This window comes from Polypterus senegalus, chromosome 1 (assembly GCF_016835505.1).
Source record: "Polypterus senegalus isolate Bchr_013 chromosome 1, ASM1683550v1, whole genome shotgun sequence".
NCBI classification, from domain to species: domain Eukaryota; kingdom Metazoa; phylum Chordata; class Cladistia; order Polypteriformes; family Polypteridae; genus Polypterus; species Polypterus senegalus.
In genome coordinates, this window is record NC_053154.1 from 336,569,241 (window position 1) to 336,595,799 (window position 26,559).

The window sequence follows — 26,559 nt, forward strand, 5'->3', positions numbered from 1 at the left end:
CCACCCATGAGTACTGCTGCAATAAATAATTTCATCGAAGGTCGCACACAAACAATAACATGCTTTAACTATCATCATGAAAATAATATCACGTATACATCTCAGTATTTTAGTTATTCAGAGAGCTGTAATATCACGAATGTAATGGACTCTGTGTCCAGTTGGAGGAAGAGAGCCAGTTTAACAAGCAAGTAGTGATTCACACACACAGAGCACATACGAGTAGAAGATCAAATACAAAACAAAGCATTTAACATGCTACTTTAATTACGATGTGATTTGAGAAACTGGTTAATTAAACGATTTTAAGATGAAGTTTATGATGTTCTACTAAATGACAAAATAAACTACGTGATTAAAGTGGAAATGTCGAGATTGAAGTTGACATTTCGTGCTTTTTCCCCACTGTGTGCCTTTTTTTCTCTGTACCCTAATAAACTTTCATATGACACTCAGACGGTGGGCTTACAACTCTTCTTTTCATGGCGACTTTGATATGTGACTTCTTTTTTATTCCCGGGACTGTGCGATTTTGTGAACGTGAGCTTTCGAGTTTCTCCAACACGCTATGTCACTCCATCAACTTCCTTTTGCTGATTATTCCACAGTTTATTTGAACAAACAGTATGTTTTTCCTTTGCCTCCACTTGGTATTCGCTGAAATTCTTATATTTTCCCCCGTGCTTTTCCCATTGTCTTTTCCCAGAAGGCTGAGCTTAAGGGCGATTTATATTGGTTTGCATATTCAAATCAGAGTAATTCTGGGAGGAGTTGGGGCGGGACAGCAGGCACGTGCACGAGCGTTAGTTTTCACGCTGATCGGGATTTATGTAGCAGAAGGACGTGGAAGTTGGAGTACGCAGAGATTCCTGCATCTGGATTTTTCTGTGCGTAAGCGCATTTCGGCTTTTGTGCTTACGCCATGTTATAGTGCGAGTTCTACGCACGGCGTTATACATGAGGCCCCTGGTCCGGTGTGCACCGTTGCTTTTCGCTGTCGAAGCGTTCTTCAAAAACTACAAATCCACACACGAGAGAGACACCAGCACGTACATACGCCAAAGAGGGCTGGCCACATAATCCACTGTAATCATGTTTTACAACAAAACAGAAAAATTTAACTGAAAAAATTAACTTAGCAACAAAAAAATAGACTACGCTCACGCTAGCAACTTGCAGTTCTTGTTGCCGATTGATGCATTTTTTTTTTTTTTTGTGGTGGGACATCGGATAATACAGAATGTTGGATAAGCGAGATTCTACTGTATAGAGTTTCTAACCAGATTGTTTAATGGAATCTTGGAAAGTGAGAGGATGCCTGCGGAGTGGAGAAGAAGTGTACTGGTGCCGATATTTAAGAATAAGGGGGATGTGAAGGACTGAAGTAACTACAGGGGGATAAAATTGATGAGCCACAGCATGAAGTTATGGGAAAGAGTAGTGGAAACTCAGTTAAGAAGGGAGGTGACGTTGAGTGAGCAGCAGGATGGTTTCATGCCAAGAAAGAGCACCACAGATGTGATGTTTGCTCTGAGGATGTTGACGGAGAAGTAGAGAGAAGGTCAGAAGGAGTTGCATTGTGTCTTTGTGGACCTGAAAAAAGCAAATGACAGGGTGACTGAGAGGAGCTGTGGTATTGTATGAGGAAGTCGGGAGTGGCAGAGAAGTATGTAAGAGTTGTACAGGATATGAACGAGGGGAGTGTGACAGTGGTGAGGTCTACAGTAGGAGTGACAGAGGTGGGATTACATCAGGGATCGGCTCTGAGCCCTTTCTTATTGGCAATGGTGATGGACAGGCTGACAGACGAGATTAGACAGGAGTCCCCTTGGCCTGTGATGTTTGCTGATGACATTGTGATCTGTAGCGATAGTAGGGAGCAGGTTGAGGAGACCCTGGAGAGGTGGAGATATGAGAGGAGAGGAATGAAGACTAAGACAGAATACATGTGTGTGAATGAGAGGGAGGTCAGTGGAATGGTGAGGATGAAGGAGTGTAGAGTTGGTGAAGGTGGATGAGTTTAAATACTTGGGATCAACAGTACAGAGTAATGGGGATTGTGGAAGAGAGGTGAAGAAGAAAGTGCAGGCAGGGTGGAGTGGATGGAGAAGAGTGACAGAAGTGATTTGTGACAGACAGGTATTAGCAGGAGTGAAAGGGAAGGTGTACAGGACGGCAGTGAGACCAGCTATGTTATATGGGCAGGAGACGGTGGCACAGGAGACAGAGCTGGAGGTGGCAGAGTTAAAGATGCTAAGATTTGCATTGGGTGTGACGAGGATGGATAGGATTAGAAATGAGGACGTTTGAGGGTCAGCTCTGGTGGGACGTTTGGGAGATAAAGTCAGAGAGGCGAGATTGTGTTGATTTGGACATGAAGAGGAGAGATGAGGGTTATATTGGGAGAAGGATGCAAAGGATAGAGCTGACAGGGAAGAGGAAAAGATGAAGACCAAAGAGAAGATTTATGTACGTGGTGAGTGAGGACATGCAGTGATGGGTGTGACAGAGCAAGATGACGAGGACAGAAACATATGAAAGAAGATGATCTGCTGTGGTAACCCCTTACAGGAGCAGCTTAAACAAGAAGAAGATAGTCATATAGAGAGAGATTTGAAGTATCTAATTTTCTAATCTGGCAACCCTACCCTTGAATCCCCTCCATGTTCAGTTTGGTCACAAAAGCACCTGTATGATCGTATCCTTTAGCTCTTCCTCGTAGAATCCCGGCATCAATTATCCTGCTGGTAAACTTCCAGCAGGTCACCCAAGAGTCGGAGATGACAGACGACAGTCGTGTGGAGCACGTCGGCCCAAGACCCCCTGCTGTGCTCGCAATTCTTACTTCCCTCTCGAGGTTTATCTGACTCTCCTCCATGTGTTTGTCTCTGCAGGCATTTCCTTAATTATGTGGAACGGGCTGTACACGGCGGAGAAGGTGATAATCCGCTGGACCCTGCTGACGGAGGCCTGCTACTTTGGAATTCAGTTCATAGGTACGTATTGGGGGTGTCTGGCTACGCAAATCACAAGTGTGCACACGGGCTGAGTGATTGCTGTCACCCATTAGCCACCAAAGTGTTGGACTGTGAAGCTCAAGGCTGCTGCTGCAGTCCCACCAAAATGTTCATTTTGCAGAAATGTAGAAGCACTTCATACCCCAAAATCCCCACTAAACTACAAACAAATACGTCTCATCACAGACGCTCCACAGTGGAGGCTGCGGAATTGCTGGGGGTCCTGAAGTGAATCCAGGATTTAATTATTGATTTTGAATTATAAACACACGGAAACAAAACATTAATGCCTTCAAGAAGTACTCAACCCGAAAATGATATTTTTACAGTATACAGTATGTTACTTACTCCATGTGGTTTGTAGTAATAGCCGAGAAAAACAAAAATTAATGTGTCTTGGAGAATGGAGATCACAAAGATTTGCGTTAAACGGGCAAAACTTACTTTTTTGGGTAAAATATTGTTAAGTAAATGCATTTAGAAAATCAGAGCTGTGCACGCAGGGGAGGGGCATTCACATTAAAGTCCTGATTGTTGACCAATGAATGGAGGGCAGAGGCGGAGACTGTTGACCAATGAATGGGGGTAGGGGCGGCTCTTCAGTTCAATGTAAATACATTTTCTTTTGTATGCACAGGACTAATTTTCCAAAATAATTCCATACTTATTTACAGTATTTAATAATAATTTACAAAAAAAAAATGCAAACATTTTGCCCATTGTGAGTAAACAAGTGGAGGACTTAATATTTGGATTGTGTATTACAAGTAATGTGAGATATTTTCATGGATGGTTTGATATTTTTTGCTCTTTGCCAGCGTTGTTGTTGTTCATATCTGCCCAGGGCCCTCTTAACATATGGGCTCGATGGGCACTGGCCTGGGGGCCACAATGTTTCTGATGCCAATGTATGCTTCTGTTTTTCTATCAAAACACGGGCCACAGAGCATTACTTTGCCCAGGGGCCTGTGATGCTGGCAAGGTGGCCCTGTAATCAATCGGATATGAGAGTAACATTCGTTCTTGGTCATTACTGTAAACATAATGGGGTAAGTAATAAATGTATCGTGTATGTGTGTATGTGTATATATTATATATATACCATATATGTGTATAACGTATGTGTGTGTGTGTGTGTGTGCGTGTGTGTGTATTATATATATATATATATATATATATATATATATATATATATATAAATTGGGGGGCAAGCCTACCTGGCACCTTTGGCACCCAACCCCCAGTTGCAGGCAGAATATTAGTAAAATCTATAAATGTAAAAAAGAAAAATTATTATTTATTGGTGCCAAAATCACGAAATTCTATAAATATGTAAAAGAAAAATGTAATTATTATTTAAATGAGTAAGAATCATGAAATGAGAAAAAAACATTTACTCTGTTATTGATTGGAGTATTCCACTTATACTGAGGCCTACTATTCTTGATGCACAACTTTCTTAATATTTTAGTTTATAATTTAAAAATGGAATAACAATCTGAAAATCTAACAACATCACATTAAAGTTTGATAAGTTCTGTGAAGAATGATACAAAACATATATATATATATATAAATATATATATATATATATATATATATATATATATATATATATATATATATATATATATATATATATATATATATATATATATATATATATATATGTTGTAAAATAAGCCAGATTGAAAGTGTGACAAAAAGTGACATAAAAATGTCACATAAAATCATTGCGCAAAATCGTTGCACTTTTAGGCTTAGGATTTTATATATAGAGAGTGTATATATATATATATATATATATATATATATATATATATATATATATATATATATATATATATATATATGGCGTGTTTATATATATATGTGTGTGTGTGTGTATATATGTGTATATGTATGTGTATATACACACACACACACACACACACACACACACACATAGATATGGGAGAACAATATATAACAGCTTAAAGGGATACTCAAACCTATATATATATATATATATATATATATACTGTACATATAAATATAGAATATGATATTTGGGTTGAGTATCCCAGTACAAGCGGTTATATTTTGTTCTCTCGTGTTTCTAACTTACAACCAATCATTAAATCCCGGTTCACGTCAGGACGCACTGCAGTGCCACCGCCTTTACTTTTGAGCAAACGCCGGCCCTTGTAATGAGATGCAGTTACACTTTTAGTTTGGATTTGCGGGTGTGAAGTGCCGAGCGCGGAGCATAAATTGCCTTCCATCTGTAAGTAAAATGCAATTCTCGAGTTTTATTTATTACACGGAGCTTCAATTGTGCCAAGTTAACGAGTGGAGCGCCTGCTGGAGGAGAGGCTTGGTCAACACTGCCATCTGCTGGCTAGGACTGCTATCGTTAATTATTTAAACTTGTTTCCTATTGTTTGCACCAAAACTACAATACTACTTAATAATAATAATAGTAATAATACTGTGTTTATGTATTTTTGCAGAAGTAGCACCAGATCAAAGAAAATTATCTCTTCTGTAATTAAGCACCAGGAATTATTTGCATTCACTTTAAACAAATAATGAAAGCCAAACCAGCACCACCATCATCATCATCATCTTTTTTTAATAGTAATTATTTTTATTATCTCTAGTCTAGTCTGACAAGTCACATGAGCTGTGAGCGGGTATGGTCACCAGTGGCAGGTGCCTCTATAGAAATGGCCAGTCTGCCAAGTCACTTGCTTTTTCCAACAGATCAGACCTTCATGTGGGATTTCCCCCCTCGCTTGATGAAATGTTGTATATCCTAAGTGTTGAAATGACTAAGGGGGAACCCATTTAAGGGAACAATGCAATCCTTCCTCAGCAAAAATGATCAAGGTTGAAACCCCCCACCCCTTCCCACCAAAACTTCTTGATGAATTGATGTAGACTCCCAAAGTATCAAAATGATTAAGGGGGACTCCGCTTGATGAAACGATTAAATCTTCATGTGCTGACATGACCAGGGAGGACCCCCCCCCTACCCCTTACTTGATAAAATGATGTAGGAACGAACCCCACTTGCTTAAATGATCAAATCTTTTTGTACCTAAATGACCAAGGGGGAACCTACTTGATGAAATGATCAAATCTTCATGTGCCAACCCGACGAAAAGTTTTTAAATCCTAAATGTTAAAATGAGCCAAGTGGGAAACCCACTTGAGGAAACAATACAACCTTTTACGTGCCAAAATTATCAAGGGTGACCCCCCAATATACACCCACAAATGTCAAAGGGGGGCCCTGCTTGAAGAAATGAGCAAATCTCAATGTGCCGAAATGACTGGGGTGGGGACCCCCTTGCTTGATAAAATGTTACAAATCTTAAGGCTTGACTTGATGAAAGAATGTAGACTCCAAATGTTAAAACGGCCAAGGGAGACCCCGTATAATGAAGTGAACAAGCTTTCTTGTGCAATCTTGGCCAAGAGGGAAAAGCTTAGTCTAATCTTCACATTCTAAAATGGCTATGGGGGACCCCACTCCCCCACACTTGATAGAATGATCGAGTCTCCACATGCAGAACGCGAGAGTGGGAAATACCGTTCAGCATTAAAGTACCGAGTGTCTGTGAACCGCATTGTTAAAAGTATAATCAGCAGTCTATAAAGGAGGTGGCCACCCAGGGGGTCTTTGGGGGTCTTAATGCAGGCTTAGGTCTTGCAGAGAGGAGCCATGCACATTTTTGCCACTGGCCTCTCCTCGAAATTGGATAGTCCGGAAAAAGTCTGTGTGTGGTGCACGGCGAAAACTTGTCCCTTAATTGCGATTACCCTTTGCTCCTTCTGAAAGGCGCTATATAATACTCCACCCATCTAAGTCTGCTCTTGTGTTCCTTCCCACAGTGACGGCGATCACGCTGGTGGAGAATGGCTCGGTGTCTAATGGCGCTCTGCTCCTCATCTCCAGCAGAGTCCTCTTCATCATCATCAGCCTGTCTTACTACTACCAGTTGGGGCGTCGCCCCAAGAAGATTTAAAAGAAGAACTGGGGATGTTTTTTGGGGGGGCAGGGTTCAAGTATGGGGGTCTAGTCGGTTAGCCAGCCATCGTCCTGGGAGTGATGGTTATCTCAGCTGTGGATGCTGTTGGCTGGGTGCAAGTGGGCACAATTGGGGCAACCTTGGAGTGGGGGTGTTGGGGGTTTAGGTAAACTCGTCTGGAATCGCAGGAGCAGGACTCGTGATGTTTATACGTCAAGTGTGCACCTTCATCTGTTTCGTCTCACTTCTCCTTTCGTTCTTCCAGTTTTCACTCAAGTCGTGATTTCAGGTTTTTGTTCACTCAGCGTTCGTTTCTCAGGAGAACTTTTGACCAAACAAACACTTTTGTGGCCACAGTCTGGGCCAGTAGCGCCATAGCCCGGACAGAAGTGTGTGTGGGGGCTCTGGTTGGATAAATCAACCCTGCAGAGTAGCAGTTGGCCAGCAGGTGGCGCTAAACGCACATTAGGAGTTCGTTCATTCATTCACTGGGCTCTTTGCACCCGGGCATGCCATTGCACTCCTTGTCATTCTTTCCTATGAAGCTGACGTGATGACCAGAGATATTCTTATTAATGGGTGGGCTTAGCAGTGTAAGTGCCCCCTCTCTTAAATAAAAAAGGGGTTGACAGTTGATGAGCAGATGCTGCGGTGTAAGGGGATAAGGAGGACGTCAGAGGTGGGAGTTGATTATGATGGACAAGCTACAGTGCCAGCTTCTGGGCATTTGCTTACAGGGAAATCTGACCAGCGGACCCTCCAAGAAAACAAAACACAAAAAAAAAAAATGGAACCATTTTGCGGTTTGTGTCTGAGCAGCAGAAATAGACAAAGGTCTGAGGTGTTGTTTCAATGTTTCCAAGGGGTCTTCCAGGTCCGGTTTAAACAGTTTGGAGGCGTCTTTCCCATTCATTCAGTCCGATGTGAGCAATCAACCCACCTACCTGTAAAAAGATCAGGGCTGGGCAGATCTGCCATTGCCATTTTCTGGTGCTACTCTGCAATGAGCAGCAGTAACCAGCAGAGGGCGCCAGAATCAACAGAGAGAAGCTTTTCATGTTTAACTAAAATGGACGAGTGTAGCTGAGCTGCTACTCTTCATGAGCGCAACCAGGCTTTGGACGAGCAGCCGGCTGGAAGTTTGGGGGGGTGTGGGGGGGGTCTTGTTTTTATTTTTTACTCTCAGCTTTTGATGCCTGCATTCATCTATTTATTGTATTGTTTTGGGTTGAATGGTTCACTCTTTGTTCGATGTTACACATTATATTTCAATAAAATGTCATTATGTGCACTGTATTTTTATTTGACCAATACTATTTATTAATAAAATAATAATAAAGCAACGCAGATTGTGGTTTGTGCCTCTGAAATGCACACCATTTCAGGATACCTCCCCCAAATCCCCAATAAATCCACCCCCCCCCACACACACATCCTGCACTGGGTTTGTATCAGTTCTGTGTGTGAAATAGAAAAGGGTTGGGGGGGGTGTTAGGGGGTCCTGGATATGAAATCCCTGTTAATTTGTGGTATGTGTATCAGGAAGTCGGGAGTGGCAGAGAAGTACGTGAGAGTTGTACAGGATATGAACGAGGGTCCTTTCTTATCTCCAATGGTGATGGACAGGCTGACAGATGAGATTAGACAGGAGTCCCCGTGGACTGTGATGTTTGCTGATGACATTGTGATCTGTAGGTGGAGGAGACTCTGGAATGGTGGAGATATGAGAGGAGAGGAATGAAGGTCAGTAGGACCACCAAGACAGAATAAATGTGTGTGAATGAGAGTACTGTATATATATATAGTACTGTATATATAGCATTTTTAATGTAAGTAGATCATTTCGACCTGGTCATTTTCAAAGTAGCTCGCAAGTCGAAAAAGTGTGGGCACCCCTGGTTTAAGAGAAAAGAGTTTCAATCACGCAGTGGAGACGTCAGTGGCACCTCCTGCTTAACATGCCAGGCAGCCCATTATTAGGGCTTATTGGGATAACTAATATTTGTTAGTGTGACTAATAGGTCCATTGACATGGCTCGTGGCGTCATGTGAACAAATATCTAATTGGTATTGGGGCCCGGGAAGGTTTAAAAGTTATTGTGAAATTCCGTTATTGGGAAATATGCGTTCTAATTATGAAAAATTCACCTCACAAAGGGTTTTTCAGGGACAGCTTATCTTAACAAAGCAGGAGAAACCTTTACATAGAGAGATACGAAAGGCACTATATAATAGAAAGATATCACAGGCACTAAATGATAGAGAGATAGGCAGTCAGACGGACAGATACATAGGTATGAAAGGCACTATATGATAGATAGATAGACAGAGAGATATAAAAGGCATTAAATAATAGATAGATATGATAGGCACTATATAATAGAGAGAGAGGTAGATAGATAGAAATGAAAGGCACTATATAATAGATAGCTATATAGATGTGAAAGGCACTACATGATAGATATTTAGATTGATATGAAAGGCACTATATGATAGATAGATATCACAGATACTAAATAATAAGATACATAGGCAGTCAGACAGACAGACACATAGATATGAAAGGCACTATATGATAGAAAGATAGATACATAGATAAATGTGATAAGCACTCTATAATAGATAGATAGATATCACAGGTACTAAATAATAAGCTACACAGATATGAAAGACACTATATAATAGAAAGAAAGATAGATATGAAAGGCACTATATAATAGATAGATAGATAGTGAAAGGCTCTTTAACCAGCTTGGGGGCCAAGCCTATAACTTGGACAAGAAGGATGGCAGGGCATTAACCTGTGGGACTACAGTTCCCAGCATGCTCTGCATGTGTCCATATGGATGAAGAAGCCCAGGGATGCTGCCATCTAGTGTCTCGGGTTGACTGAATAATTCACATTGGTTGCCTCCCTGTCCTTCCAGCATTCTGTCTCCCCATCCACTGTGGTCTTGACACCTTCTGCCAGTGTCCTGGTGGAGGCAGAGAGCACCCTGTCTTTGTTCATGTCCATTTACTGGCTTGGCTTCCTGCCTGGGTAAGTAACATTAAACCCTCCTGGGCGAGATACCAGCCCATGCTTGCCATCCCTTATGATAGACATAACTTTATTTGTCATCATGGGAAATTTTGGCCTTTTAGAGAAGCTCTTTAAAAAGATAAATGCATAAATAAATAGGTAAAGAAATGTATATATATGCATGCACACACACACACACACAAAATATGGTCTGAACACGCACCAGAATGCCTAAAAAGAAAGAACATGTCTGACATGGCAGTCCCAGTGAGGTGCTATTCACGTGTATTGTTGTTGGCATAAAGGAGCCCCCCATCCTGTTTCTTAACCCACTTTTGTTGAAGGACTCCTTGCCTGAAAGCCCTCAGTGTTGGTTTGTCACAGAGAGAGGATGTGCACTATTGTTCATAATGGCACTCAGTTTTGTCTTCATTCTCTCCTCCTCTACTACCTCCAGGGGGTCCAGAGTGTGTCCCATGGCTGAGTCTGCCCTTTAAATCAGCTTGTTGATTCGGTGGTCCTCTCTTGAAGTGATGTCAACCAGCCCAGCCCAGCACAGTGGCCATCACAGAGTTATGAAGGATGTCACTTGTCACATTAAGGGAACACAGTCTGTTAATACAAGAGTCGGCTCTGCCCTTTCTTCTCCAGTTCCTTTGTGTTAGTAGAGCAGTCCAGACTGTTGTTGATGTGAAGTGGACTACCTTTACATTCCCTCCCTGATTAGTGACCGGACATGGAGGCACTTTGTTCCTTTGAAAGTCATAAAGCAGTTCTTTGGCTTTGCTGATGTTAAGTTCTTCCCCTGACTTCTCTCCTTTGTCTCATCCCCCCTTATCAGTACCCCCCATAAGTGCAGAATTGTCCCTACGAGTGACCTGACCTGCTGTTATATTTCTAGTTTGAGGTTTACAATGTGAAGTGACAAGCCTGGTCCTTGTGGTGCTCCAGTGTTGCTCACACAGTCCTTGAGTCTCACAGATGGTGGTCTGCCTGACAGATAGTCCATCATCAGGACCCACTTGCCTATCTCTAAGGTAACCCCATAACAGGGATTCCTGGATGGTACTGAAGGCCCAGGAGAAATCAGAAAACAGAGTCCTCGCAGTGTGGCCAGCTTTGTTCAGGTGACAATAAGCCTTGTGGAGCAGACAGGAAATCTCATCCTCCACTCCAAACTGGCGGTGGTTCAAGTGGTCTTGCCACAAGAGGACTCCTAGAGTGCAGGACCAGCCCTTCAAAGGGCTGCTGGTCTCTTATCATCAGATGAAGAGGCGTCCGCCTTACAATGCAGGATGTTTTCCCCAGCAGCGTCACTTTCCGGAGCCTTAGGGACAAACTGAAGAGGTGACCAGGGGACACCACAGAGATGGTCAGGACAGGCCTTAAAAACTCGAGGACCGGCTCCATCTGGTCTGGCAACTTTTTCTGAATCTAGTTGTTTCCTTACTTGCTCTTCAGTTATGGAGCTTAGATGTGAGAAGGAGGATTTTGAAATTGGACTATTGTCACTGGAAGCCAGCGTCAGGACGCGAGGACAGGGGTCATCTGTGACCTTCCCTGGTGTCGTCTCCCCACCAGCTCAGTCAGATCAGCCCCCCACACCGACAAACTGTGTACTGATATTGGGGTTGGGGTTTTCTGTCAAACCCGTAGAACTGTAAATTCCATAGACATGAGAGACGTGCACAGCACCCTCCGCTGGCCTAATCATGAAATGACACGCTTGAAGAAGCACATAAAAATAATCCTTTATTTTGTGTGCATATTAACAACTTCACTGACAAAGTTCCGGAGGCAGAAAAAACAAACAAACAGAAGAGCTGCAGATTGTGTGTGTGTTTTTAATACCTAAAATAAATTGATAAAGGAAGGCTGAAGAAGCCAGGCTACCTTCAGAGGACTCGGGTTCAAGCCACCAGGAAGCAGAGTCCAAATTTCAAATTGTAATTGGAAAATAAAAGGCCATGGCCGACCAGTGCCTTTGATGCTCTTGGCCGTGACATCACAGGTTTTGTAGTTAGCAGGGCATGCTCTGCCATCTCCTTCCTTCAGCTCATGCCACCTCAGCAGAGGGCAGCGTTGCCTTCTTTTTCTTTTTGGATGTAAAATCCTGTGGTTTTATGGTGGCTGAGCATGATTGGCTTAGCCAGCTTTCTTCCCAAGTTAGGCTTTGTGGCACCCCTCAGACTCAAAAATCTGAATTTGCACCCTTGTCTCTATTTCTGAGACCTTGGAGGTAGAAACAGTGATAAGAAGCATGTCATTCTACCATATAGCGTCTTTCAAGAAGGCACCTGGAGGCTTCTGGTCTTTTATAATACACAGCATGGCAACAAAGTGACTTGCTAATGGGGTGAATGTGGTGGCAGTAGTGGGATTGAACATTGTATGATCATAATTGGGGACTCTCCTCCTTCTGGGTTGCCTAATAGTAAGGAAGGAAAGCATATGCTGCTCTTTTCCAAATGTAAAAAAAAATATATGTACATACAGTATTTTACAATGGCAACCACTTGGCTGCCACATCTAAACTGGCAGCAGTCAATGAGATGGCAAGGCCATATCAAGGACAGACAACTTCTCATTCTGTATGCCCAACTGAATAAATGAACCCAAGGCCCGGTGTGCCACACCCGGTGCGACAGCTCAAGAATTGAGCACAACTATCAGAATACGCACTGCCAACTCTCATCAGCAGGTGGCACAACCAAGAGGTGGAAAATGAAAAGATCCATGAAAAGCAATAAAGTGACCAAGACAGAGAATTGTATATAGCGCCTTTCACGGTGGGCATCCTTCTGATAAAGAGCACCTGGGATTTGACTCGGACACAATGTTTGGATTACTCTGCCACCATCTTTCTGCTGTGATCACTGGGAATGGAATTATCAATATAATTCTAAAGCTATCAGAGCAGTCCTTCTAGATTGTATATAGTGCCTTTCAGTGTGGCACCAAAACCCACACTCAAATTTGTCACTTGCTTCGACGTCCTCTTTTCTTTCCCAGCCTAAAAGGGCAATGCCACCTAGAAATTTAAAGTGTAGTACATATGTAATAAACCTGCATGGGTTGAGACCCATTTTATATATATATATATATATATATATATATATATATACATACTGTATATAGTATATAGTGCCTTTCATCATGACGCCAAAACCAATGCTGGTATTTCTAATTCATTTCCACATCCTCTTCCATCCCCAAGCATAGTAAAAAAGTCGATGCCACCCAGAACTTTAAAGTGGTGTATGTATGTGATAAAGCATTGGGGAGGGGTCCACATTATATATATTGTATATAGCGCCTTTCATCATGTTGCCACTTCCTTTCCCAAGTATATTGTACTCAATCAAATTGCCACCTAGAACTTTAAAGTGGGGTACTATGTAATAAAGTCTAGGGGGGGCACTTGGGGTGAGACCCATTATATATATTGTTTATAGTGCCTTTCATCATGATGCCAAAACCCAGGCTGATATTTGTGACTCACTTCCACATCCTCTTCTTTCCCCAAGAATAACAAAAAGGTGATGCCACCAAGATTTTAAAACGGGGTATAAATGTAATAAAGCCTGGGGAGGGGTCATAGGGCGAGACCCATTATATATATTGTTTATAGTGCCTTTCATCGTGATGCCAAAACCCAGGCTGATATTTGTGACTCACTTCCACATCCTCTTCCTTCCCCTTGAATAATAAAAAGTCAATGGCACTGAGAATTTTAAAGTGGGAACGTACTTAGTAAAGTGTAGGGGGGCATCAAGGGTATAATTTGAGACCCCTTCAAACTACCTTCTTTGGCCTCATCCTGTCCCCCATCATCATATGTTCCTATCTACAAGTCATCCTCTAGGCCAGGTTGTAGCTACAGTAGAACATCCACTAGGGGTCAGTAAGACCCAGCTGTTAGACAGACTGCGATGTATGATGGGGGCCGAGTGGTGGGCTGGCAGCTGTTACTGGTCAGATTTAGGGCTGCCTTATGCCCTTCATAACAAACACATCACTTCAATTGGCATTGGTCACAAATTATGCCAATGGTGGACCCTATGAGACAGACTGGGCATGCACGATCACTTTCTCCTCTTATGTGTGGGTGCATTCTGTGAGCTCAACGTTGCCCCCTACCTACCAGACGAGGAAGTGCCAAGTTGTTTTATGCAGGTTGAACAAACCAAACTGGTACAGAACAGCAGAACACGTCAAGGGAAGTGTGGTCCCCCGACCCCAGTGGCTGGCTAGGGTCATTCACCATGAACAAGTCATTTAGTGTCCCAGACTACTATCTAGGGATTTTTAAGCACAAAGTTCTTGGAGAAAAGGCTCACAGTGAAAGGCACTATATTGCAATTTCTATTTGGTGTGCATTAACTGTAAAGGGATGGGGAAGCAATGATACCCAATTGGCAGGTAAGAAGGGGGCGCTGCGGGATAGTGGGAGTGACCTGCAATCCCCAAATCACCCCGTTTTCTCCCCTCTCCCAATCCTAGTGGTCAGTGATAGAAGGGGTGGGCAGGGAGGGAACGTTCTGGATAGGGAGTGCCATCTCTTTGGCATGATGAGCAGACCTGTGGCCACCTGCCCAAGTGCAAGAAACCCACAACTAGCATATGCTAACACTGGAGGGCGCCAGCGATCCAAACATCTCCATCAGTCGCAGTTCTACTGGCGACACAAGCGCTTGTTTGGAGGCTGGGAACCCTAAGAAGCATCATTGTCATAGTAATAATAAAAAATAATTATAATAATAATATTGCAGTCATCATCACTATAATCGTAGAGCAGATAATTAAAACAAACAAGGAGGGAATAGAGAGTCGTAAAAACACGTAAAACAAAGAGGGTCCGACGGCTGCAGCACGCCATGGTGATGTGCGCCACCATTCGGCCACCAGGGGGCAGCAGCAGCGAGCTGGCAGTGCGATGCTCACAGTTCACGTCCTGCTCCCCTGCATCTCGCAGGTGAGCAAAAGGAGTTACAAAAAAGAAATAAAATAAAATACAAATCCGTCCGTCAGTATTTTTCCTCATTTCAGTCTCTCTTTGTCTTTTCAGCACCTCAAAGTTCCAGCCCTGAAGTACGTATACAGTGTTTTGGTCACTTCATATTTTTTTGCGTGTCTTCACCTGTTGAACACAAATCTTCTTTTGCAGGTTCTCGGTGTCCACACACACAAACCTTACTGGATGCCCCGAAACAAACACATGGCAAAGACCATGGCGAAGAGCTGTAGAGAGAAAGAGAAAAACGCCATGAGGTGTGGGCATCACGGCACAGCACTCACCTTTGATCTCATATAGCGTCTTTTACGGCACTCCAAATCATAAGGCACTTGACACAGATAACCATCGTCACACTCTCAAAAAAAGAGAAAAAATCAACAACAATAAAAAAAATTTAAATCATCAGCTAAAAATCTGTCACCCTCAGTGTGACGCTGCAGCAGAAAACTCAACAGACTAAGTCAGTCCGGCCTCCAAACAGAAGGGGCGTGGTCGGTGTTGCTTAGTTCAGGGAAGGGCGGGGCCACGGGCAAAGTGCTGTCCTCCGTTCCACACATGAAGACCCCACCCATCGGGAGATCACTTGAATGTAATTTCAGAATAAAAGCTGGCTTAGGCGGCTGTAACATTCATTAGGAAATAAGAGTCCCTTCAGGAGGGTTCAATAAAATGCATAGAATTAAAAATTATTTGGCGGGCGCCTTTATCCAAAGCGACTTACATCAGCTGAGATACAACTGGTTACATTTGTTTAATTCAGTTGGCATGTATAGTGACTTGCTCGTGGTCACAGTGTGCCAGTTACTTGAAATGAATGAAAACAGTTTATTTATAAGACTTGGATTGTACTGTAGACAAAAAACATCACTAAACTTGAGACTCCTAAAGAACAAAAAATACGAGAAATAAAACTAAATACTTATAATATAAAGCATTCTAAACCAACTGGACAAAAAAAGACATCCAAATTATTGACCCAAAGTGAAGGCACTGTGATGACAGTTTTAGAAACGATGGTTAGGAGACCCCTGACGCATCCCACCTTCTTGTGGTAGGGGTCAGGTTGATTTTTTTTACAACCAACAGATAGGCTTGACACCCCATTAAAAGTAACGGGGGTGACGGGAGAGAAGCCGAGGGGCGAACGTAAATCCAGGCTGGAGGAGAGTGCAGTCGCTCATCTGAGTGGCAGTGGGGACACATTCACAGAGGCGACTTCCAAGGGACAGTTGACCCTACCCTAACCACTCTGCCTATGCCTGATTAACATGATTAAAACTAAACTGGGTGGGCGGAGTGGTGGCCCTCAGGCTTGGGGTCCGCGCCGGGCATATCGGAAGGTTGCCAGTTCAAATCCCATAAACGCCAGAAGTGACTCCACTCGGATGGACCCCTGAGCAAGACCCTTAAACCTGCAAGTACTCCATCCTGGGTAGGATCTGCAATCAGGGAAAACTTGAGAGTTGGCAGCAGGACTGGCACTCCAGCCACCGTAAAAAAAACCTCCCAGTGTGGTGCTGAGGTTTCACAAGCTGCACTGGGCTCAGCGCAGGCTCCCAGTCCCCTCTAAAACTACATGTACAGTTATAACTTTTGTTCTGTTCTTGTCACTTAATTGCAGGCTACGTGTGACCTGTCCCTAGATGACAGAAGGACACGTGATGGGGGGTCCCTCTGATCAGGTTTTTTTTTTAGGGATAGCAATCACTGATATTATTGTATATTATGATATCATCGATCAGCTTAATATGATTTTTGTTCTTGTTAAGAACTTCTGCAGTACGTTCTTGCATAACTAGATGTGGAGAAGCCTTCTATTCTTTATTGAGTTGTTAACTTTGGTCTTTTTAGAATTAAACAAAACCACCCACACTTCAGAAGAGGTCGCCCACCTGAAGCTCTGCCTGTTCAGGCCTGGCCAGTACGTGGATTGGGGACCAACTAGGAAAAGGTTTGAGTTGCTGCTGGAATAGGAGTTGGCGTGGACAGCAGGGGGCGCTTACCCCATGGTCTGAATGTGAATCCCTGTGCCCCCAGTGACAGTGGGCTCTAAACATGGCACCATCCTTCGGGTGAGACATAAAGCCTGACTCTCTGAGGGCATTAAAGACTCCTGGGCAATTCTTGGTAAAGAGTAGCCTGATGTCCTGCCCACTATGGTGACATCATTCTGGGTCCCCCTAATCATCTCATCTCTCTCTCTCTCTCTTATCCCATCACCTTCAAATGTGTGGTGAGTGGACGGGCAAAAAAATGGCTGCCGCCGCATCATCCAGGTAGATGCCACACATTAGTGGTGACTGAATTGGCTCCTTACTTACTATGAAAAGCTTTATTATAAATGTAATGAATTATTTTGTATTATTATTAGTATTATTATTACTGGGCCAATTTAGTATCTCCAGTACATCTAACCTGCATGTCTTTGCAAAGTGTGAGGATACCAGAGCACCACACAACACGAGGAGAACATGCAAACTCCACGCAAGAACAATACAGTGACTATAAAAACACTAAAAAAAAGCTTCCTTAAAAACACATATTTTTTAACACATATACAGTATATATATTTATATATATGAAAAAGTTTGGAAACCCCTCTCAGCCTGCATTATAATTGACTCTCCTTTCAACAAAAAAGATATCAGTGGTATGTCTTTCATTTCCTGTGAACATCTGAGTATTGGGGTGTTTTCTGAACAAAGATTTTTAGTGACGCAGTATTTAGTTGTATGAAATTAAATCAAATGTGAAAAACTGGCTGTGCACAAATGTGGGTCCCCTTGTCATTGTGCTGATTTGAATGCCTGTCACTGCTCAATGCTGATTACTTGGTTGGATGAGCTCGTTAAGCCTTGAACTTCATAGACAGGAGTGTCCAATCATGAGTGGTCAAAGGTATTTAAGGTGGTCAATCGCAAGTTGTGTTTCCCCTTGACTCTCCTCTGAAGAGTGACAGACAGCATGGGATCCTCAAAGCAACTCTCCAAAGATCTAAAAACAAAGATTATTCAGTCTCATGGTTTAGGGGAAGGCTACAAAAAGCCATCTCAGAGGTTTAAACTGTCAGTTTCAACTGTAAGGAATGGAATCAGGAAATGGAAGGCCACAGGCACAGTTGCTGTTAAACCAACACAGCAGGTCTGGCAGGCCAAGAAAAATACAGGAGCGGCATATGAAGAGGCAGGATTGTGAGAATGGTGACAGACAACCACAGATCACCTCCAAAGACCTGCAAGAACATCTCGCTGCAGATGGTGTATCTGTACATCGTTCTACAATTCAGCGCAATCTGCACAAAGGGTGATGAGAAAGAAGCCCTTTCTGCACTCACGCCACAAACAGAGTCGCTTGTTGTATCAAATGCTCATTTAGACAAACCAGAGTCATTTTGGAACAAAGTGCTTTGGACTGATGAGACAAAAATTGAGTTATTTGGTCAGAACAAAAAGTGCTTTGCATGGCGGAAGAAGAACACTGCATTCCAAGAAAAACACCTGCTACCTCCTGTCAGATTTGGTGGAGGTTCCATCATGCTGTGGGGCTGTGTGGCCAGTTCAGGGACTGGGGCCCTTGTTAAAGTCGAGGGTCGGATGAATTCAACCCAATATCAACAAATTCTTCAGGATAATGTTCAAGCATCAGTCACAAAGTTGAAGTTACTTAAGCAGGGGTTGGATATTCCAACAAGACAATGACCCAAAACACAGTTCGAAATCTACAAAGACAGTCATGCAGAGGGAGAAGTACAATGTTCTGGAATGGCCGTCACAGTTCCCTGACTTGAATATCATCGAAAATCTATGGGATGATTTGAAGCAGGCTGTCCATCAAATTGAACTGAACTGGAGAGATTTTGTATGAAGAAGGTCAGAAATACCTCCATCCAGAATCCAGACACTCATCAGAGGCTACAGGAGGCATCTAGAGGCTGTTAGATTTGCAAAAGGAGGCTCAACTAAGTATTGATGTCATATTTCTGTTGGGGTGCCCACATTTATGCACCTGTCTAATTTTGTTATGATGCATATTGCATATTGTCTGTTAAAAAATAAATAAACTTAATGTCACTGCTGAAATACTACTGTTTACATAAGGCATGTCATCTATTAAAAGGAAGTTGCTACTTTGAAATCTCAGCCAATCTTCTTCTTCTTCTTCTTTCGGCTGCTTCCGTTAGGGGTCGCCACAGCAGATAATCTTCTTCCATATCTTTCTGTCCTCTTTATCTTGCTCTGTCACCCCCATCACCTCTCTCACCACATTCATAAACCTCATCTTAGGCCTTCCTCTTCTCCTCTTACCTGGCAGCTCTATCCTTAGCATCCTTCTCTCAGTATACCCCTCATCTCTCCTCTGCACATGTCCAAACCAATGCAATCTCGCCTCTCTGACTTTGTCTCCAAACCGTCCAACCTGAGCTGACCCTCTAATGTCCTCATTTCTAATCCTGTCCATCCTCGTCACACCCAATGCAAATCTTAGCATCTTTAACTCTGTCACCATCTCCAGCCCATATAACACAGCTGGTCTCACTAGCGTCCTGTAGACCTTCCCTTTCACTCTTGCTGGTACCCATCTGTCACCAATCACTCCTGACACTCTTCTCCACCCACTCCACACTGCCTGCACTCTCTTCTTCACCTCTCTTCCACAATCCCTATTACTCTGCACTGTTGATCCCAAGTATTTAAACTCACCCACCTTCACCAATTCTACTCCCTCCATCCTCACCATTCCTCTGAACCTTCCTCTCATTCACACACGTATTCTGTCTTGGTGGTTCTACTGACCTTCATGCCTCTCCTCTCCTCTCATATCTCCACCTCTCCAGGGTCTCCTCAACCTGCTCCCTACTATCACTAAAGATCACAATGTCATCAGCAAACATCACAGTCCGCGGGGACTCCTGTCTAATCTCGTCTGTCAACCTGTCCATCACCATTGCAAATAAGAAAGGGCTCAGAGCCTATCCCTGATGTAATCCCACCTCCGTCATTCCTACCGCAGACCTCACCACTGTCACACTCCCCTCGTTCATATCCTGTACAACTCTTACATACTTCTCTGCCACTCCCGAATTCCTCACGCAATACCACAACTCCTCTCGAGTCACCCTGTCATATGCTTTCTCCAGGTCCACAAAGACGCAATGCAGCTCCTTCTGGCCTTCTCTAAACTTCTCCATCCGAATGAAAACTGAACTAACAAACATCCCTGAAGAATAAACCGTCCTCATCTCAGCACAAGTGGTTCATGTTGGGGGCAAATTGTTAAATGTGGATGGCCAGACAGACAGACAGACAGACATGGCTACCACAATAGGTGCTTCACACTTTACAAGTCAACACACCTATAAAACTCCAGATGGAAGACGCCGGCGAAAATAACTTAATCTGCATTGGTAGGCTTAGTGCATTATGCCAGTCTTTTGCCCGATGGCCCTCACCTCGCACACAGAAAACACAATTCCTATTCTGAAAGGAAAGAGAGTGGGGCACTCCACTAGGGGAGCTGTTTCACTTTGAGTAACCGACCTAACAGAAACGAGTCTCATGCAAACACACACAATACACCACCCTACACGCAGAATACAAAACAAACACTAGGTGTCGCCGTTCTCCAAAGCACAGCTCAGCCGAGCAAACTCACCTCGATGGTCAGCACCAGGATCGTCAGGCCGCCAGCAAGGTAGATGTACGTCTCGAAATACTCGACGACTGTCGAGTAGCAGCCCTAGTGCAAAAAGAGAGGAAGAACGATGTTAGACTGGGACACTTAGCCCCCTGAACAGACCCCCCACCCCACACACACACACCATTATTTTAGCAAATGTGTGCCAATGTTATCCTATGGCATAAAAAAAAAAATGAAATTGAGGTTAATCATGAGAAAAGGTCCGACATTATCTATGCCCGATACCCAAAACCCTGTCCCCACTAACACCTGGAGATGTCACCTGTCACCCGTTCCCCCACCAACATAACGGCCCAATAACCCGTTCCGTGAACTTGCTTACTGCCGATTGAGGTGTCACGAAGTCAAAGATCTCCCGTGGTCCAGGCACGGTCACCACATCTCATACGGTTAGGAATGCTGGACCCCAATGGCACGGACCTTCCCATTTCCTGAATATTCCATCTACAGCTGGCCAACAGGAGGAACAGCCGGCTTGAACCTGCTCAGTCAGGCCTAAAGAGGGGCAGCTCTACTTACCTGCCGTCGACCCGCTACGCCAGGCTACAGCTACCAACACGTCCTCTGCTGTCCACAGTTAGCCACCTCGCCCTCCTTGCCGCCCACTCTGATTGTGGCATTACAGCGACTGCCGTTTAGGAGATTCAAGTCTAACCTTGTGGGCAGATTCTACCGTGTGTCCCAACAAGGAAAGATGTCACTGGGGTGCACCAGGCAAGTTAGAAGGTGCCCCAAAGTTTGGTGGTGGGTCCTCATCTACCCCACACTTCCCAGGCCCTATCATTCAGCCCCACGGTTTCTAAAATCAGATGGCGATACTCAGCTGTGCCCATTGTTCCTGCCCGATCTCCCTTGAGCACGCGAGGGACACCTAACGTCACCTCCAGTTTTTAATCACGTGAATCCCCCCTCCCCTTTTCACGTACCCTGCATTATAGGCTTCTCCACCACCATCTTTCTTCGGTGTGTGATTGAACTCGCTTCTGAAAAGACGTTACCACGATGTAAGATCTGCAGCTGAACCCGTCCTTCCCTCCAGGGGACCTCGTGGTATCAGCCAGAATTTCTGCAACTCACTTTGATATGCCAACCTGGATGAAGGAAGCGTATCTCCAACTCAGCCCAACAAAGACGGACCTTCTTGTTATCCCAGTTTGTCCCCATTGGCTCATTATGGGGACCAAGCTCCAAGTCAGTGTGTAACCCTGGGGTGGTGACCAATGACCAGCTATCCTCCACTGACCCGTATCGAGTGAAGCCTGAGAGAAAACATCCAAAAGACCTGGGTGTGTCTGATGGCATACGATGCCCACCTCGTGGTCCAGGCTTTGGTCTCGTCACGCGTCTAGAATGCAGTGACTCTGCGATGGCAGGAGACTCAACATGTGTCACCAAGCCTAAAATGCAGCAGCATGTGTGGCATCTAGCCAGCTGAGGTGGGCGCCGAGGTGGGCGTATGTCACTCACCTTTTCCGATCATCGCATTGGCTCGCTGTGAAGTTCAAATCTTTGATGTAGTCGGTGGGTCCGCACCTACCTATGGAGACCCTTGTGAGCTCCTCTTTGTGAGGTCCACTCGGGTCTGCTGATGAATGGCGCCTGGCGAAGCCTCCTCTGTGTGGTATCAAATCTCAGTCCAGACTCTTTTCGCTTGCAGCGAGGTGCCCACCTCCATCTACACTTCTGCTTCTTCATTGTCTTTAAGAAGACCCCTTTGCTTTGGTGAATTTAGATCTGATATTAGTCGTTAGGTCTTTATAATCTAGGAATTGTAACACGCTTGGGTTTTGTTCTGCGCTCTACACTTGTGGTGGTCAATTTTGACATCTTGCCCTGGCACACATCTTCCCAAATGTTTACTCCATTAGGTTGACCTCCTTTGTAAGTCGCTTTGGATAAAAGCATCTTGTAAGCAACTAAACGGGAAAGTAAACAGCAATCGGCCATTACCTTTGTGTTTCTGTATTCCATCATTCCCATGGAGCACCTCTCCCTGCTGAGGTAATGCGCCCCCTGGCTGTTTGGGGTCTTCTTACAGCAGGCCTCCGGGACCAGATCTGTATTTATCTGCTGAAATATGCTGTCTTCAAAATCGTCGGCGCTGTTAACTCCGCAGCAGTCAAACTGGACACATAAAGAATGTGAGACAAAACAGGCGACTTTAGCACATCATTATAAAAATAAATAAATAAAAAATACTGGCAAACTTAATCTTGGACAGAAAAAACATTTAAATGATTAGCATTTTGGAGGAAAAACCATCACTGGTGACCCCAGACTTAAATCTCGGCCACCAAGGTGACAAGCTGAGGGATGGCAGGAAGAGGTCATCAAGTGGGCACTTCAGTATTAAGCTATGGGATGAATGCCAGTCCAACAAGGACTGCTTTTCGTTCGGCCACTAGGGGGCAGCAGAGTACTTGCTTTGGGGTAAATGGTGATGAAGGAATCGGGAACAGCGTCTCTGGATCACTCAGTGTCTCCGTGTATTTAATCCGAGCTACATCATGTGATTCCTTCACATTTTGCCAGCCCCCTTTATTATCATCTTAAAAGGGAACGAAAGATGAAAAAACTTTTTCCAAAAGTACAGGCCCCTTGTGTTAACTCTCAAATTTAGGGTTAAGCAAGTCTCAAAGGTTCCTGAATTGCACATATTGTCGCCCCCCACTAGGTGTCACCAGAGATCTCTGTATACTACAAGGCCGCCAAGTTAATCCCCACTACTCTTCCACACGCTATATTAAATAAAAGTACATGAGAGTACCGTTGACTGCTTATGGGGGCTGATCGCTACACTTAGGGGTCTCCCTGACTCTTCCACACTCGAAACATCTGTGAACTTAAAGTTCTTCACACTGGATGCGCATGTGTCTCCCTCTAGTGGCTACAGCTCTGAACTGTATACTACAAGGCTGTTAGTTAATCCCCACGACTTGTTTGTGGTGTGCCAGCTGTTGGAATGACAAACGCAATGCATTTTCTTGCTAAAAATGTTTGTGGTGCCCTATCTTTTAGGATGACAGAGACATAGCAACCAGATGGACACACAGACGCTTATTCTTTTACTAAGGTGAGTTGTTACTCTCTGTGGCGCCCTCTTTAGGCCACCTGCTTAGAATACTCTGACATTAATTTCCCAAAAGCAACATGAAATGTAGCATTGCAAAAGCACTATATCAAATAAAAATTTATAAAAGCACTGCTGGCAGCTAATGGCACTCATTCCACTCAGGGGGTTGTGACTCTTCCAAAGTCAATGATTTTTAATACCCCTGTGAACTTGAAGTGCTTCATATTATATTCTGCTGTCACCCCCTAGTGGCTACAGCACTGAACTGTATACTACAAGGCCGTCAGTTAATCCCCACTACTTTATGGTGTGACCCTGACCAGGGCCACTTAAGAAACATAGATAAATGCAACACAGCACCTTGGTAAGATGCCTAAATAAAATATCTTTTCATAGCTGTGACACCCATCAAAAAGGGGTTACAATCTGCACCTCAGTGTTAACATTTCAAGTGCACCTTCTGTTGGAATGTGTTTTATAACGCATGCAAGTAATTAAAATACATTGCACGCGTCACTCCAACAGATGACGCATCACAAACATCTGTAGTAATAAAATGCATTACTGTAGATCTATTTGTCAGGCGCCATCTGTTGGAGTGACAAATGCACCGCACTTTCTTACTAAAACGTTTGTGATGTGCCATCTTTAGAATGACAGAGACATAGCAGCTAGACACACACACACACACAGCCAGACACACAGACACTGGGTTGTTATTCTCTGCGGCGCTCTCTTTAGGTCATATACATAGATAACACCAGCATTAATTTCCCCAAAGTTAAATTTAGTATTGAAAGGCACTATATCAAATAAAATGACATACTGCTGGCTGCTTACGGGGGGTCTGGACTCTTCCACAATCTTTGCTTTTTGAAACCCCTGTGAACGTAAAGTGCTTCAGTCTGGATTTTCTGGTGTGGCCTCCTGGTGGTTACAGCTTTGAACTGTAAACTATAAGGTTGTTGCCTAATCCTCTCTAATTTATTATGTGACCCTGACCAGAGCCACTTAAGAAATAAAGACAAAAGTGTTACACCCCATCCTAACACGATAAGATGCTATATAAAATATAGAGTTAACTGTGATTCTCTTCAGCGCCCTCTTTAGTCCATTTACATCAATGACACTGACATTCACTTCACAGACGCACACACGGACACGTGTCCTTTTTATTAAGGTGGATTCTTATTCTTTGTGGCGCCCTCTTTAGGCCATGTGTTTAGATAACACTGACATACATTAACCCAAAAGCAGTATGAAATTCAGTATTGAAAAGGCGCTATATTGTATACAACTACATGTGGATATCATTGACTGCTTACTGTGGGGTGGGGTTTGGGGCTGATTGCTGCACTTAGGGGTCTCCTGACTCTTCCACGCTCTAAACTCCTGGGAAGTTAAAGGGCTTCCTTCTGAATATCCTGATGTGGCCCCCTAGTGCCTATAGCACTAAACTGTTAACAACAAGGTTCTTAGTTCATCAAAAGTAATTTATTGTGTAACCCTGACCAGGGCTACTTAAGAAATCTTTAAAAAAAAGAATACTATCTCCATAGTAAGATGCTACATTAAAAGTATATTATTGATTGTAATTCTCGGTGGCGCCCTCTTTAAGCCATGTGTTTAGATAACACTTCCCAAAAGCTGTATGAAATTCAGTATTGAAAAGGCGCTATATAAAATATATCGACATGAGAATACTGTTGACTACTTACTTGGGGTCTGATCGCTACACTTAGGGGTCTCCTGACTCTTCCACACTCGAAACATCTGTGAACTTAAAGTGCTTCACACTGGATGCTCGTGTGTCACCACCTAGTGGTTATAGCACTGAACTGTATACTACAAGGCCATCAATTAATCCCCACGACTTGTTTGTGGTGTGCCAGCTGTTGGAACGTCAAATGCAATGCATTTTCTTGCTAAAAATGTTTGTGGTGCCCTATCTTTTAGGATGATAGAGACATAGCAACCAGATGGACACACAGACGCTTATCCTTTTACTAAGGTGGATTGTTATTCTCTGTGGCGCACTCTTTAGGCCACCAGCTTAGATAACTCTGGCATTAATTTCCCAAAAGCAACATGAAATTTAATATTGAAAAAGCACTATATCAAATAAAATTTTCTGAAAGCACCGTTGGCTGCTACTGTTAACGTTGCAGTGCACCTTCTGTTGGAGTGCATTTTATAATGCAGGTAAGTTAATTAAAATACATTGCACGTGTCACTCCAACTGATGACACATCACAAAAGTTTGTAGTAATAAAATGCTTTATTTCAAATATTTGTGAGGCGCCATCTGTTGGAGTGAACAATGCAATGCACTTTCTTACTAAAATGTTTGTGATGTGCCATCTTTAGAATGACAGAGACATAGCAGCTAGACACACACACAGACAGACAGACAGACACACAGACACTGGGTTGCTTTCCTCTGTGGCGCTCTCTTTAGGCCATATACATAGATAACACTAACATTCATTTCCATCCATCCATCCATCCATTTTCCAATGCGCTGAATCCAAACACTGGGTCACGGGGAGTCTGCTGGAGCCAATCCCAGCCAACACAGGGCACAAGGCAGGAAACAAATCCTGAGCAAAGCGCCAGCCCACCGCAGACATTAATTTCTCAAAAGTTAAATTTAGTATCGAAAGGCACTATATCAAATAAAATTACATGAAAGTACAGCTGGCTGCTTACGGGGGGTC

At 43.6% G+C, this 26,559-nt stretch overlaps 2 protein-coding genes across 2 annotated transcripts in view; one reads left to right on the forward strand and one right to left on the reverse strand.

Moving 5' to 3' along the window:
* LOC120516946 (tumor protein p53-inducible protein 11-like) overlaps window positions 1–7,179 on the forward strand; it is a 258,054-nt gene extending 250,875 nt beyond the window's left edge. Inside the window, exons 7-8 of the mRNA XM_039738989.1 lie at window positions 2,895–2,996; window positions 6,897–7,179. Coding sequence (XP_039594923.1) covers window positions 2,895–2,996; window positions 6,897–7,030 — 236 coding nt within the window. The 3' untranslated portion in view covers window positions 7,031–7,179. The remainder of the gene's footprint in view (window positions 1–2,894; window positions 2,997–6,896) is intronic.
* A 4,615-nt stretch (window positions 7,180–11,794) lies between these two features.
* Window positions 11,795–26,559, reverse strand: part of LOC120516956 (tetraspanin-18-like) — a 102,597-nt gene continuing 87,832 nt past the window's right edge. The window contains exons 6-8 of the mRNA XM_039738997.1: window positions 22,720–22,893; window positions 20,725–20,808; window positions 11,795–15,296 (exon numbers count right to left, since the gene is read on the reverse strand). Of these exons, the coding sequence (XP_039594931.1) occupies window positions 15,249–15,296; window positions 20,725–20,808; window positions 22,720–22,893 (306 nt within the window). The 3' untranslated portion in view covers window positions 11,795–15,248. The remainder of the gene's footprint in view (window positions 15,297–20,724; window positions 20,809–22,719; window positions 22,894–26,559) is intronic.